The sequence below is a fragment of the Myripristis murdjan genome, chromosome 17 (assembly GCF_902150065.1).
Source record: "Myripristis murdjan chromosome 17, fMyrMur1.1, whole genome shotgun sequence".
Classification (NCBI taxonomy): Eukaryota; Metazoa; Chordata; class Actinopteri; order Holocentriformes; family Holocentridae; genus Myripristis; species Myripristis murdjan.
In genome coordinates, this window is record NC_043996.1 from 6,438,412 (window position 1) to 6,453,592 (window position 15,181).

At 44.8% G+C, this 15,181-nt stretch overlaps 2 protein-coding genes across 2 annotated transcripts; both read left to right on the forward strand.

Annotated features, from left to right (window-relative positions):
- Positions 1-156: 156 nt before the first annotated feature.
- On the forward strand, positions 157-1,522 carry LOC115374815 (lysophosphatidic acid receptor 4-like). Its single transcript, XM_030073943.1, has one exon. The coding sequence runs from the start codon at positions 566-568 to the stop codon at positions 1,520-1,522; it is 957 nt and encodes a 318-aa protein (XP_029929803.1). The 5' UTR covers positions 157-565.
- A 5,630-nt stretch (positions 1,523-7,152) lies between these two features.
- Positions 7,153-15,009, forward strand: sall2 (spalt-like transcription factor 2). Its single transcript, XM_030075355.1, has 3 exons — positions 7,153-7,256; positions 9,390-13,303; positions 13,548-15,009. Exons 1-3 carry the CDS (start codon positions 7,181-7,183, stop codon positions 13,896-13,898), a joined length of 4,341 nt encoding a protein of 1,446 aa, XP_029931215.1. The 5' UTR covers positions 7,153-7,180; the 3' UTR covers positions 13,899-15,009.
- The last annotated feature ends 172 nt before the right edge of the window (positions 15,010-15,181 follow it).

Consider the following 15,181-nt stretch of genomic DNA (forward strand, 5'->3'; position numbering starts at 1 on the left):
ACAAAAAAACAACAAAAAAGCAAAAGTCTAACGGTAAGTAATTACCTGAAAAGCAAATAAATAGAAAACTCATCCTCCTTTTGTACAAGATAAATGTAATGGTTACATAACTTTTTGTTGCGTTCTGCCTTTGTGATAACTCTAATATTATGAAACTATGTCTTACTGTAAATTATTTTATGCTTCTAAATATAAACATGAAAATGTTGACTTGCAAAGTATCATTTGGATGGCTATAAAAGGCTGGAAGCAGTTCTCAGTGTTTTCTTTCAGTCCTTTTATGTCCTACTAGTCTCATGTATGTATTAGCATGAGATGTTTGTTGGGAGTTTTAGCTTTAAACTTACTGTATGTGTCGCACTTTATCAGATCATGTGTTTATTTCCAGCGTGGTATGTTCACAGGAAGTGATAAAGATTTTAACATTTGATTAGCACAGTCTTCTTGGGCCCTATGCAGACACTGCTCATGCTTACTCATCATGACTGGAATCCAATAAGCAGAACTCACCAAACGTCTTCACTCTGAGAACTTACCTCAGCTAATACTCCTCAACAGCGTCCAGATGAGTGGGATATATGGAAACACCACTTGGGAATGTGTTAAGGACCCTCCCTACTACAGAAGTACCATAGGCATTGTGGTGGACTGGGTGATATTCTTCGTAGGACTACCTGAAGTTTGCCTGGCTGGCTATGCCCTTATCTCCCTACTGAAGAAGGACCGAGCAGCCCCGATCTTTGCCATAAACTTGCTCCTGTCTGACCTTCTCCAGATCAGTGTCACCCTCGTCTTCATTGTCAGTCGATTTTTTGACAATGTGTTTCTGCCCTTCGTTGGAGCCCGCTGTGTCACCCGGCTGCTTGTCCGCTTGGGCCTGTGTGCCGGCTTGAATTTCATGGTCCTGATCTCTGTGGAGAGGTATTTGATGGTGGCCTACCCTGTGTGGTACCACACCAAGAACAATGCCAAGGTCCCCATCTTGGTCTCTACTGGAGTATGGACCCTTTCACTGACCTACGCCACTCTGGATTACGTCCTCTTGGCCCAAACCAACTCCTCTTTGTTCGTATTCTCCATCATCTGCCTCCTCCCTGCTCCCTTACTTGTGGGCTTCTTCACTGCCACATGGATGGCCCTCCACAAGAGAAAAATCATTAGGCAGGAAGGGAAGAAGAGGCAAAGAGTTCTAGGGGCTCTGAGTCTGGTTTTGGGAATATATATAGTTCTGTTCCTCCCCTTCAGTTTCAGGAATCTGTACTACTCTATCAAAAATGAGACAGAGACAGAAGATGTGGTCAGGGATTTGTCCTCTGTTTTGACCAGTGCACTAGTTTACCTGAGCCCTCTGGTTGACCCTTTCATCTATGTTTTCATGAGAAAGGACATAAAGGACACCATAGAGGCATTTCCCTGCTGCAGGAAGCTACTGGCATGTCAGCACGGGCTAACAGACTCTACCCAGGGAGAGACTTCTTTAGACCACTTGCAGGTTGTAGAAGGAGTTTCAAAGTCCATGTAATGTAAAGGAACTGCAAAGGATTTTTTTTCTTCCTCTTCTTCACAGTTTTGGTTTGTTGTTTTTAATCTGAGCGACCAGTTTCTCACTTGCTGACCTGAACTGCTTTGGATATATATATATATATATTTTTTTTTTGTTTTTGTTTTTCTTCTTTTTTTTTCATTTGACCTAGCCTCCTTTGCTTATTTCCTGATGTGTTTAACTGTTTTTGGTGCCTTGGTTTTTTTTTTCATTTGCACTTTGACTGCATAATTTGAGTGCATTGTAATTTAAACACATTATATTACTGATATTATCGCTACTAATTGTACTAGTAGTAACCAGGCACCTCAGAACAATGATCAAAGTCATTTATAAACATTAGTTAATGAGAAACTATCATTACAAAAATCATTTATATTCATTTGTGAATGATTAATAAATATCTTGTTGATATGTCTGTTTAAAGTAATTTACAAACTATTAGAAGCAAATATTAACCAATTATTTGTTAATTACTTATGTGAAAACAATATTTACAAATGGTTTATAAGTTATTGCAAATAATATACATTCATTGTGGTTTATAAATACAATACAGAATACCTACTTCCTCGTCATTTATGCAGAACACACAAATATTTCTTTTGACTGCTGTGAGCATTTCTGGGCATCAACCTTTTGTGAGTGTGTGTCAGCCTGCTGCAGCACCAAATGGAAAATAAAAAACGCGAGTTGCCCTGTTTTGTGTTGGACAAGTGGCTGCAGCGCCTGTGTTTTGCAAGCCCAATTATCTAATGCATCATAATTCAGCCACAATTCATGTATATTATGTTCAAATACTATACGATTGTTTCTTTCAATTCTGTTTTATTTTCTGTCCTTGCAAAGTAATTTGTAACTTCAATTTTGAAAAGTGCTGCATTAACTTAATGTTGAATTCTAAGAGAATAATATTGAAATAAATTGTTAAATAAATTATATAAATGTATAGTGATGGTTTCTTTGTCATTTACTAATGCTCAGAAATGGCAAATTTATAATATACTGGCAATTATTATAATATACTGGCAACAATTATTTACTAGTGTTTTACAAATCTATGTCAATTGCTGTTAATGATGAGTTCATAATGGCTTATAAATGGCTAACAACTAGTCCTTGTTATTTACTGTTGGGTAGTAGCAGCGGTAGTAGTTGAAGCTGTGGAAGCTGTGGTAGAAACAGTAGCAATATTAATGGCAATAGTAGTATTACAAACATTTATTTGAGGAACACATTACAAACATTTGAGTGATTTGAAAAATTACAGCTATATTTGATTCTTGTACACTTGGAGGGACAACACTGAGGCAGATTTTTATTTATTTATACCTAATATTTCTGGAGGAAATAAAAATGCTGATGCAAAAAGATTTGTCTCAACCTCATTGCTTCAAATTTCGGTCCTTGAGAGACATCTAGTGGTTTTATTGTTCTGTGACATAAATCATGGCACAGTGCAGGCCAGGAGACAGCGTGCATGGTTATGAATGAGCTGGAATGATAACCTTGCACTGAATCATTGCAACATGCTGGTCGAGCCATAGATCTGACTGTTTTATAGTACAGTGAGCACCTGGTCACAGTTTATAAGCACCAATAAATGATCCGCAGATGCTTAAACCACCAATAAACTGGTGTCAAGTTAAAAACGTTTCCTAGCAACCCTGCTTAAGCTGAGAGGGTGCGAAATGACTGAGTTATTGAGCGGACTGTGAGAGGACACTATCACATGTAGAGGGAATTCTGAACAGTTTAGCTCACAAACAGCTTTCTTTGAAGACTAAAGAAACAAGGTGTGGGAACACAGCAGCATACTGGAGCTGAATATTACACTTACTTCACCAATCAAGACAATAGGAAACTTTTCTGTCCTCAAAGTAAATAATTGGTGCCATTTCCATTTACTACTGTACTGATACCCAATTCAGGAAAGCCTCTGCATTTTTGCTGTAAAGTGTAGCTATTTAATTATCAAAAATCATCACCCAGTTTTAGATACTTGACTTTTTTTTTTTTTTTTTAATTTACCTTTGGTTATGGGAGATAAAGCAGATGCTAAATAACCAGAGCAGTCCTATGCCAAAAGATTATCCAGAGTTTTTTTAAAAAAAAAGGCATTGGTGTGCTCCTGTAAGCTTTAAGCAGGTTTTTGTGATTGTTTTTTATTGTCAGTAAAACATGGTTTCTCTACATAGGGGTGGGGTTACGAGTTGATAGATTGCAAATAAAGTAGGTGAATATAGTCACACATTTCCATGCATTAATCAGCACAAAATTGACAAACAACCTCTCCCATCTCCCTCCCTCCCTATCCACCCTGCACATTATGGACACAGACAACAGCCACATTAAAGATTTTGCTGTAGTCATCACTTGTTTCCAGTGTGAAATATGTTCTGTGTTTGCCTGGTGCATGTTGGCGGTCCAGTGTTCCACGCTTGCAAACATCTGTGAAATCAAGAAGCCATCTTTGTGTACTGACAGAGCGAGGAGCTTTGAACAGCCTTTGAAGCTCGGAGGAGCACTGCTTGAGGCTCTTTACCTCGGGCATAATGCTGGAAAGCTAATTCATCTGAAGTCTCTGTGGGATTATAAGTGGTGCGATAATCATTCAGATACATTTTGAAGGATCATTTGAACCATTACCAGCTGACAAACCATGGGTGTTTCATTAGGTCATACCACTTGTTCCATCATATAAGCAAGAGGAACCAGAATTAGCTTTTCATGGGACTGTAATGGTGATGAATCTCCACACACGGCGCCTGTCTCTGGGACCCCCAAGTCATCACCCCTTTGTCTTTGAGATTATGATCCAAGGACCCCGATAACCTTATCTCAGCATACGATTTTAGCTTATTTTGACAAACACATTTTTGTCTTCTGTGTGAAAGTGTGAAATGTAGGAAAAAAAAAAAAAAAAACAAGAAAAAATCAGCCCATCTACTGAGAAACCAATTCCATTCAGTCAGTCCATTCCATTGTGTTTTCATTTAGAATAATGAACAGGCCTGCGGATAACAAGCTGTTGGGAGTAAACATATCTGGATTGAATTAAGCACATTATTTTTATTTCAGAGGGGAGGATGATCCACAATGATCTACACCTGTGCCGAGCCTGGATCACACACACACACACACACACACACACACACACACACACACACAGCCCGGTTGATTTAATCCTGCATTTGATGTGTCTGGGCCTGCAGTTCAGGCTAAGTGAGATGCACACGGAGAGCCAATGTGAAGGTAGTCGTGGTCACCGTTTCCCTGAGGACCGTCTGCCGGCGAGTGCCATTAATTATAAGAGACAGGGAGACAGACAGCTAGCCAGCCGGCCAGACAGACAGACAGCCGGCCAGACAGACAGTACTGCAGAGAACACAGACAGGCCGGACAGGAGCAGGCCGTCCCCGACAAATAGCCTACAAAGAGGGGAGGGAGAGGACGCCCGAGAAAAATTCAACCCTCCTTCGGTAGCGAGCACAGGGCTTCATCTTCACCTGTCCCGCTCTCCCCCATGCCAGTGGACCAGAAGCAAACATATTCAGGCATAATGCATTAGGCAATAAGAGAAAATAGACACGGCTCGCGACGGAGATAAATAATTGAAAAAATGCAGCGGTGCGACTGCGCATCCCTCGGAGTGAATCGGGAAATGCTGCGCCAGTGTCCCGGCTGAGAGACGGAGCCTCTTGCCCAACATAAGCCTCTTTTTTTCTGTCATTTCATAAAAACGCTGCCAAAAAAGCCATCGTTTCAAACATGGTAAGTTTTCTCATTCTATTTTTAAGGTGCTAGATCGACGACGAGCGGTGTGAGGAGCGGGGGCAAACATCCGGGACTATATTTTTCTGAGAAGTCATAATATTTTATGAATCATAACTTGTTATGATGTGGGAGCGCGCAGGCGTGCAACAGGTCTCCGTACAGTAGCGGGGCCGCGCAACTTATCCCTGTTTTTGTGCGCTTCGTCCCAAACATTACCGTGAAATGTCCGACCGCCGTATCCGCGATCATATTGGCAAGATGGCACGAAAAATACGACTGCTTTGTTGGCACAATGGAGATCTAATGCAAAAACAATCATGTTGCCGGTTTGTCTGTTTAACTACTATTAGAGTTGTCTTTTCTTTCTTTTTTGGTAGTGCTGGAATTACAGGTTACGTAATGTCGTTTATTGTTTACTATGATTTGTAAAAACCTCCAATGTGGAATGGCATGGGCTCACGTAGCCTATAGGGCCACATTATTAACAACTAGAGGGAATCACGGCTCGGTGTTAATTTAGGCCTGAAATGACAGGAGTGCACAGAGAAAACTGTTAGGTCTAATCAATAAAAATATGACCCAACAATACAACTATGCTTAAGAATGCCTAAGAAGACATTTGAATTTTCAAGTGATTTCCATTTCAATCATTGCACAATCACAGATCTGGACTGCAGTAGACTAGGGGGCCTTACATTTATTTAGCCTATATCAAGCAGTTGATGCATTTTATTATTTTGTCCTCAGAGTCGGGTGGGATGTCACAGAGCACCAGAGAAAAATAATTTTTCCTCCTCACTCTGGCTTGAGTCTTTCTTTCACTACCTCTCTCCACGTGGTAAGCAGTCGGGATGAGGGTGAAAAGAGAGCATTGTGCCTGTAGTCAGTGGCCTTATGTGTTGGAGAGGCTCTGAGAGGGTGATGTTCACTCAGCTGTGCGCCCTCAACGCCATTGTTGCAAATTCCTCTTCATTTCAGCCGCCCTGTTTACTGAGCTGCACACAGGAGCCCATTTAGAGCCAGTGAGAGACACATTTTCGTCCAGAGCATCACTGCTGCCGTCTGATGAAACCATGCACCTTTTCATTGTGGGGGGTGTAGGTGATCTGTATGAGATAAATGTGAGGTGGAATGTGGGGGGAAATTGGAATAAGTCGGCAAAAACTGAGTTGGCGTTGACATTGGCGTCCACCTGTGCGCGCATTATTGCATACGCACACACACACACACACACGGAACCTGGGGTGGGGCTGAGGGGTCATTGATTACAAATTATATTTTTTTATGAAGACTCATATTCATCGGAGGTCTGAAGTGATGCGAATTATGTGATGAACTTGAGCGTCAGCGGATGAGGATTTACTGAAGAGAGGCAGTGGAGGGACTGTTGGCTCAAAAGAAGGGGTGTTCGCTCGCCATTTGAATGCAAAGTAGTGGATGAACAAGTGGGCTGTGTGTGTGTGTGTGTGTGTGTGTGTGTGTGTGTGTGTGTGTGTGTGTGTGTGTGTGGAGAAGAAGAGAAGGAGGGCCAACGGTGAATTTTGTGAAAAAGGGGGGGACTTGTTGAGAGAAACTGTCACACATGCCTCTTTGGCACTTTAGTCTCCAACAAGTTGTTCTCTTTCTTTCTCTGCACCACGATGCCACCAATGTGGAGCTGTTCTGTTAAGACCTACCAGCAGCCGGCGCATCCAAGGCCACACTTTTGTGAAAACTAATAATAATAATAATAAAACAGTTAGTCATTTTTTTCCCTCCAAGTAGTAATTTAGATACCTACTTTTTTCAGTGTGCAGGGAGACAGAGTAAAAGTTGTGTGTTGGCCAATGCGCCCCTCCGTCGGTCCCGTCCTGCAGAAGCATGTCCCGTCGGAAACAGAAACGACCCCAGCAGCTTATGAACCAGACCCTCGGTGCCTCTCGGATACTTGAGCATGGTGAGAAATTGACCGCTTTTCAAAGGAACACTGGGATAGTGGGATTCACATCGGATGAGCAATTTTGATGTCGCATTTTTTTTTTTTATTCTAGAGAAGATTCACTATAATATTGTTAATGATGAGATCAGGGGTTATAGTCTATCAGTGGTAATAAATAGTGAGTTAGTAGTGTTTTTAGTTTGTGGTGCCCTATGGATCACTGTAATACTCCTATAAGGCTGTGACATTTCTATTGTGTTCCTTTAAAACAAATTATTGACTTCCTTTTGTCAGAGGAATACTTGTGAACTTTAAAGAGCAATTTAGTTATGGGCCCGTAAAGCTGGAAATGATGTAATGTTTTTCATTTTCATCTAGAAGTAAAACCATGTTTCCAAATAGTTCAGAATTATTGAACCATTCAGCGAGTTCATTTTCAGTTGCAGATGTGCATTTGCATGTTACATTGTCACTCCAGGAGAAAGCAGGTTTTGTTGGAATTACTGGAGCCTGAATTGTTTCTTACTGGATGCAGCTATGAGCTGCTGTGTCTTCACTCCTCCTCACTGCCAGGTTCAAAGACACAGACCACCCAGGATAGGGGCATAGAGACCCACAGAGGATTAAAGAGAAAGAAAAAAAAAAACACTCAAATATAATCAATTTTAAAAATGCTGCTGAAGGCAAGATAGAAGCATTTGAATTTGTAGAAGTCAAGGGATGAGCATGAGAAGGTCAAGGAGAGGAAAACTTGGTGAGGCACTGTATAAGGTGTTGTAACTGCAATAGCATTAGACCCCATTGTCCCCTTTGGGCTTTGTTGCTGAGCACTGAAGCATGAACATATCCATGAAGGAGTGTGTGTGTGTGTGTGTGTGTGTGTGTGTGTGTGTGTGTGTGTGTGTGTGTGTGTGTGTGTGTGAGTGAGTGAGTGTGTACTTGTGTCTGTCTGTCTGTGACTCCAGTTACAGAGATTGGAGGGAAATTGTGTCAGAAGTGTAGCTTTCAGGCAAACTACTGTATGTGTGTGTGTGTGTGTGTGTGTGTGTGTGTGTGTGTGCATGCATGAGCATAGTGTAGCTTTTATGTGTGCGTGTGTGTGTCGTGCATTTACACACCAAAAGCCAACTGTCTGTGCATGTGTTTTATGTGTGTGTGCTTTCACCTTTGTCCATGTATACTTTTCAGGGCCAAGTTAGCTTGTTGATGGTCTGTGAGTCATCATGTCTGTCTGCCTGGCTGTTTGTTTTCTTTGTGCGCCACTCTCTTCCTGTCCCTGCCCCTAAACCATACCAGGAATGTGACCTCGGTGTGCTAAAGGTCGAGTCTGCTAGCCAATCACAGGCCCAGTACAGTGTCCAGTACCCAACCAGGACCTGACCCCGAGCACCCCATTGGGTTACTGGGGGAAGGGCTCTCAAGGAGATGAAAGACAGATTGAATGCAGAGAGGAAGAAAGAGGGAGGGATGGAGGAGTGTCTAAGTCTGTGTATCTGGCTTTTTTTCTTCTTTGGATGGGAGGGGGGTCTGAGGTAAAGTCCATTGTCTTGTGTTGCCCTGGAAACAAGGTAGGCTCCTCTCCACTCTCCTGGTGAGCGGTGTAGTCTTGCAGACCACTGGTATTCTGTGTGTGTGTGTGTGTGTGTGTGTGTGTGTGTGTGCCTGCATGCATGACATGTGTGTTTGGAAGTGGTGGTGGGGAGGCTGCAGTTGATGAGGATAGAAAGGACAAAGAGGATAAGAAAGCAGTATGGGTGATAGGCGGGCAGAAGTTAAAGTGAGACAGAGAGTAAAAGTCGATTGTTAAAAATCTCATGTATTTAGGTTCTGAGAAAAAGACCTACTGCTGCTCTGATCAGCAGCATTGTCTTTCCTCTGGCTTTTGTTAGTTGTTTCTTTGACATGTTTCATGTGTGGATCATCATTCAGTTAATTGTTTATGTGATCTGTTTGTCATTTGTGTGACCTGCATTACTGGAAAGCTATTTTGTGAATGAGGTTAAGACTCACATTGATACTGAGATTTTTTTACAAATCATTTTTTGAGTCCTGTACAGCAGAAATTGAGAACCTAAAGTATTATGTAAGACTTTGTTTGTCACATTTATTGATGATAAAATCACGTAGCTTTTTTTCTCTCCCTTTCCCTAGATGTCCAGTTGGCAGTGAAGTCACACTCCTTTCCATTCATCACGGATTCTCCCTCGTCCTCTCCATCCTCCTCTCCTCAGAATTCCCAGCTGCCCCTTGCACTTCGTCCCTCTTTCAAGGGCACTCAGACCCCTTCTTTACCCACTGAGGGTCCACCACTTTCCTGCTCACCCAGCCAGCCCTCCTCGTGTCACCAACATCCCCTCAAAGACGCCCAGTCCACCCTCTCCCCTGACTTTCCTCACACCTCTCTCTCCTCCCAAACGCACCATCCACTTTCCCTCTCTGATTGCAATCCCACATCCTCTACAAGTGGCCTCATCCACATCCCCCACAGCACCCAAATGGCCTCTCCCAAGTTGGGGGTGTCAGTCACCACCACCACCTCTTCCTCCTCCACGTCTTCCTCTGCCTCCCTATGTCCTCCACCCCACCCTGGCAGTCCTAGCCCTGTGCCAGAGGGCCCACCTAGCCCTGTCACCCCGACCCCCAGCCCAGGAGTGACCTCTGCTGCAGCTGCTCCCTCTAGGGCACAGCTGAGCATTGCCCTGATCCTGGAGGAGCTGCGGGTGCTGCAGCAAAGGCAGATACACCAGATGCAGATAACAGAAGAGATCTGTAGACAGGTGCTCCGCCTGGGCGGGGCTTCATACACCATAAACACCCCAGCGCAGCATCTTGTCCCTCCTCTGCCTCAGCTTTGCTTGGAGGGCAGTGAAAGAGCCTCCAGCCCAACACCCCAACTCACGGCTGCTCAACCTTCCACTTCTGTAGCCCCTCTCTTGGCATGTTTCTCCTCCCTGCTACCTTCTCAGACAACCTCTAAGCCTGCTAAGCCCAACTACCCCTTGTCTCAAATCCTGCAGCCCCACAAACCCCAGATGGAAGGTGCAGGAGGGACTACAGGGGCTGCCAGTTTCCCAAGAGTCAGTTCTCACTCCTCAGCACCTTCCACATCTTCCTCTGCCATCTCTAGTATGACCTCCTCTAACTATCCTTTAGCCCTATCGTTGGCCCTGCCCAGCCGCTATCTTCATGAGAAATCTCCAAATACCACTTCAGCCAGTGGTCACAGTGGCCTGTCCTTCCTAAGCCCATCCCTCTCCACATCAGTATCCACTGTCCCACCCTCTCAGCATGCTCTGCAGTCTGTTTCTGGAGGAGGACCTTCAGCAGGCTCCTCATCTGCATCCAGCTCCTCCACCTCTGGCCGCCTGCAGCATGCCTGTCGCTTCTGTGGGAAGATGTTCAGCAGTGACTCAGCGTTGCAGATACATTTACGCTCGCACACGGGAGAACGACCCTACCAGTGTCCCGTGTGTCTCAGCCGCTTCACAACACGAGGCAATCTCAAGGTGCACTTCCTACGCCACCGTGAGCAAAATCCAGAGCTATCCCTTTCCCTGCTGCCACCATCTTTATTTGGGGTAGGATTAGGAGCCACTGGAGGACCAGATCTGGGACAGTCCATGAGCAGTAGTAACAGCAGTAGTGGCATCAATATGATTCAGAAGAGGCGTAAACGCAGGCCGGAGGATGAACCATATGGAGATAGTATGGAGGTCAGTGGAGCCAGTAGTGGCTTCTCTCTTGGGGCCTCAGGAGGACCTACTCCTTCTACTCTACCCCTGCCCCCTAGTGTTGACCTGGCTTTGATTTCCCACTCCCTCCTGCAGCTCAATAGGGCCGCTGCTGCAGCCGCTGCAGCCTCCATTGCCTCTGCTTCATCTCACTCATCCTCCTCTTCTTTAGCATCCTCCTCCTCTCTGGCTTCCTCACTCCTTTCCAACCCCTCCCTATCTTCCTCATCCACCATCACAGGATTATTCAAGGGAGCCAAGCAGCAACACTTTGATGAGAACACCCCCCCACATGCCCCCATACTTCCTCCTGCAGCCTACTCCCAGCTAGCCCATCTGCCTAAGCTCCTCTTCCCATCTGCCTCTACCCCCTCCTCTTCTTCTTCCTCTACTTCTTCTTCTTCTTCACACCATTCAGCTTTGGGCCTGCTACGCCCCCCACCTCCCTCTACTCCAAGCTCACACCACCTTGGTTCTTCAACTCACTCTCAGCTGTCTTTCCCTTTCTCCCCTTTTCCTAAAGTCCCCGGTCCGTCCACTTCTAGCTCATGCTCCCTGCCTTCCTCCATTGCCTCCACCCCTACATCTGACACCTCCAAGCTGCAGAGACTAGTGGAGAAGCTTGAAAAGGAGCCTCCCCACTCCTCTTCTCCATGGGCCTCTTCCTCAACTTCCATTTCCATGGGTGAGATATTAGCTAGCAGTACAACTACCTCTTCAGCAGGTTCAGTCAGCAGTGGCCTCACAAATGCCAGCACTTCTACCACCTATGTAATGGCCTCCCCACCATCCTCCACTCCCGCCCCCACCTCCATGTCAAGCTTCACCCGTGAAATGGTTGCTGCCTTGGGCCTGAGTGCAAATGGAGCTAGTGCCCTGGCAGGAGGCATGCTACCATCACTGAACATTTTGGGTGCAGCAAGTAACTTAGCGACCAACCAGTGTGGGGTGTGTCTACGGGTGCTGAGCTGTCCCAGGGCGCTACGGCTACATCAGGCTACCCACCTTGGAGAACGCCCTTTCCCATGTAAGCTGTGTGGACGCTCCTTCTCTACCAAAGGCAGCCTGCGGTCACATCTAGCCACTCATCGGGCTCGACCACCCAATGCACGTGTCCAGAACTCTTGCCCATTGTGCCAGCGTAAGTTCACCAATGCCCTTGTGCTCCAGCACCACATTCGTTTGCACCTTGGTGGGCAGCTGCCACCTGATGACACAGAGGAGTCTCTACCTGAGATACCAGCTGAATCTGATGTCAAACCTCTGTCACAGCCTCAGTCCCAGCTCACTGACCAACCCAGTGCCCCAAGTAAAACACCTCCTCTAGCTGCACCCAGCAAATCCAAGAGCCCTGCTCCATGCGCGCAATTTCAAAGCCCAACAGTGGGCTCTACCCCTGTCTCAGCCGGTATAACATCAATGGAGTGCCCCGCAAATGCCAGCAAATCCAGGCCCTCCAGCCCCGACCTGATCCCTCCATCTGACCTGAGCCCAGACCCCTTCTTGAATCCCAGCACACAAACCCCTCCTCCAGGCAGTGTGGACCCCCCTGTTCTGTGTGTGAGTGCCCCCTCCCCAGCCTCTCAGCAGGAAGACAAAGATTCCCCAGTTGGCAAAGACAAACAAGCCGAACAGCTAGCCACTGCTAATGTGCATCTCCCTAAGTCCAACCCTTTGCCTACTTCCTCCACTGTTGCCAAAACCACAGTGTCGTCTAATGTTGTGATATTGGACAGTCCAGAAGGTGAAGCCTCTACCTCCTTTGATGCCTTCCTCCCTAGTTCTAGATCAAACCTAGAGGACTTACTAAGCACACCTGACTGTGGCGCCTCCTTTGCCCACTCCTGTCCCAGCAGCATCTCCTCCTCTACCCCCATCCTGAGTCAAGAACCCCTTAACACTCATGTAGCATTAACCCTGGAATCAGAGCTTCCCCCAAGGCTCCAATCTCCTGGACCCATGGAGGAAGACAAAGTCCAATCCCCTCCACCAGCAACACCAAAGCAAGACCAAGCAACTGTGCCTGAAGAGGACCCCAAAATGACATCTCCTCTAGAGACTGCAGACACTAGCAGTACTGAAGTAAGGGTCACATCACAGAGTGCTGCAACTTTTGTTAGGGAGACACGTCAGAGCCTTCATTTTTGCTCGTATGGGAGAGAAGACAGGGTTGAAAATGTTAAAGTGAGTGGATCTGCTGCCAGTGAACAGCTGGACTCTTCAGCCTCCATAAGCCTCGTCCCAGCACTTCCTCCTCCAATGTCTCGTTCTGAGAAAAAGACCTACTGCTGTGCTGAGTGTGGGAAAGAGTATGCCAGCCGCAGTGGACTGAAGGTGAGGAAATTGAAATTTGTGTGTAAAAAGTAATTACCAACAGATGTGTGGATGTGTTTATTTTTAATAGTATACATTTAATAGTATAGTATAATAAGTATTTTTGTGGGACACAACCTTCTTCTGCAGCTTTCTAAAGCTGCACAAAGTTATTTTAAAAATTAAAGTTATTTTAAAGTTACTTTAAGAATGATCATGATTATGATTACACATTAAATTCTTTCATTTTGATTTTCATCCACAGGGGCACATGAAGCACCATGGTGTAGTGACCAAGCCAACACGTCCACCAGCCCGGAGTAGTCGTTCTTCCTCTGACCGACATCCTGCTTCCACACCTACAACTTCCTCCAATGTTCCTGCCACCAGGAGTTCAGCGAGCTTCTGGAACCAATACCAAGCCTTTCTCAACACCAACACCGAACCAAGTGATGACCCTACCCAGGGCCCAGCCACTGGCAGCCAAGCAGAAAATGTGGAGACACCACGGCTGGCAAAATCACCTGCTAGATCTCAGACGGACCCCCCCGCTGGGAGGGTTCAAGAGGAGAACGTGGAAGAGTCTAATGAAGGGTCAAACCTCGAGTCAGTGTGACTGGCTGGATGATGTTCTGGTGTTTTCAATCAGTGTTTACCTTTTGGTGAAACTGTATAGACTTTTGCATAGTATTGCTTCCTAAATACATTTCAAGTAGCCTGTCAGTTTGGTAGTCAGAGTAATTTGTATGTATGTGGAAGTTGTGTACCAACCAGCTTGGTCTTGTGTTTTTTGTTTTGTTTTTGTTTTTTTTAAAGGAAGCAGATGTAGTATGAAAAAAAGATGAGAATAATAAAAAACTAATGAAGTAAGTCCAGTTATTGCTGGATTTGTAGAGAAGTAAGACCTCCTTTCTCTGGCTGAGGTTGTTAATATGGTGACGCAAATTCTAACAAAAGTGTGTATTTGGATATGAGGAAAGAGTATCCCTGTGGTATCAGTGTCTCATATCAGACCTGGGTCCAATAAGTTTTAATGTTTGTTTGAACTTACAAGACCTTACCAAGAACATCTTAACAAATCACAGTCATCTTACTTGTAAATCACAGAAAAGTATACTACAAGAATATTTTCAAATACCTTGATGTGATTATCTAGACACTCTGGCACTCACTTTATTGTCTTATGTGGCAAATTTTATCCCGTTGACGCCAAAGAAGACCCAAGCAACCCATAAAAAATTGTAAATGGTATTCGGCCCAGGTCTGCTTCATAAACAAACAATTCTTTCCTCAAAATTGGAAATAGGAAATTAACAGGAAGGAGGTAAGCCAGTGAAGCAAAATTATGCTGAGTCAGGCCAAACAAGGCCAGCGAATTGGATGTATTTATGTGGACAGTATTGAGTCTCTTGTCCCCCATCTTGTGGTTCAGATAATCTACTCTTTCATGTCATCGTGTTTTACTTTTCAATATATCTTCCAGTCAGCACAGAAGCACACAGGCACTGTTTGTCAACCCAGTGAAGGCAGGGTCTTTTGTGTGACCTTTGCCCTTTAGCATTGTGAATAATATGATTGTTGTTTGGTCCAAACGTAATGTCTGTAACACACCACCACTCACTAATTATTTTTGTTCATGTTGTATCTTTATATATGAAAAAAAAAAGGAACCAGAAGTATATGTCCGTTTGTTGTAAGCTGTACCTTCGGTATCGCAAAATGTTACAATAGAGGGTTAAAGATACATATTAAAAACCAGTTTTGGAAAAAAAAATATTGCTTTCTTGGGTTTTTAAGGAATACCACACAAAACTTGCAGTAACAGGTGTATCACACGTGGTATTGTCTTGAGCGATTGCGTGTGTGTGTGTGTGTGTGTGTGTGTGTGTGTGTGTGTTT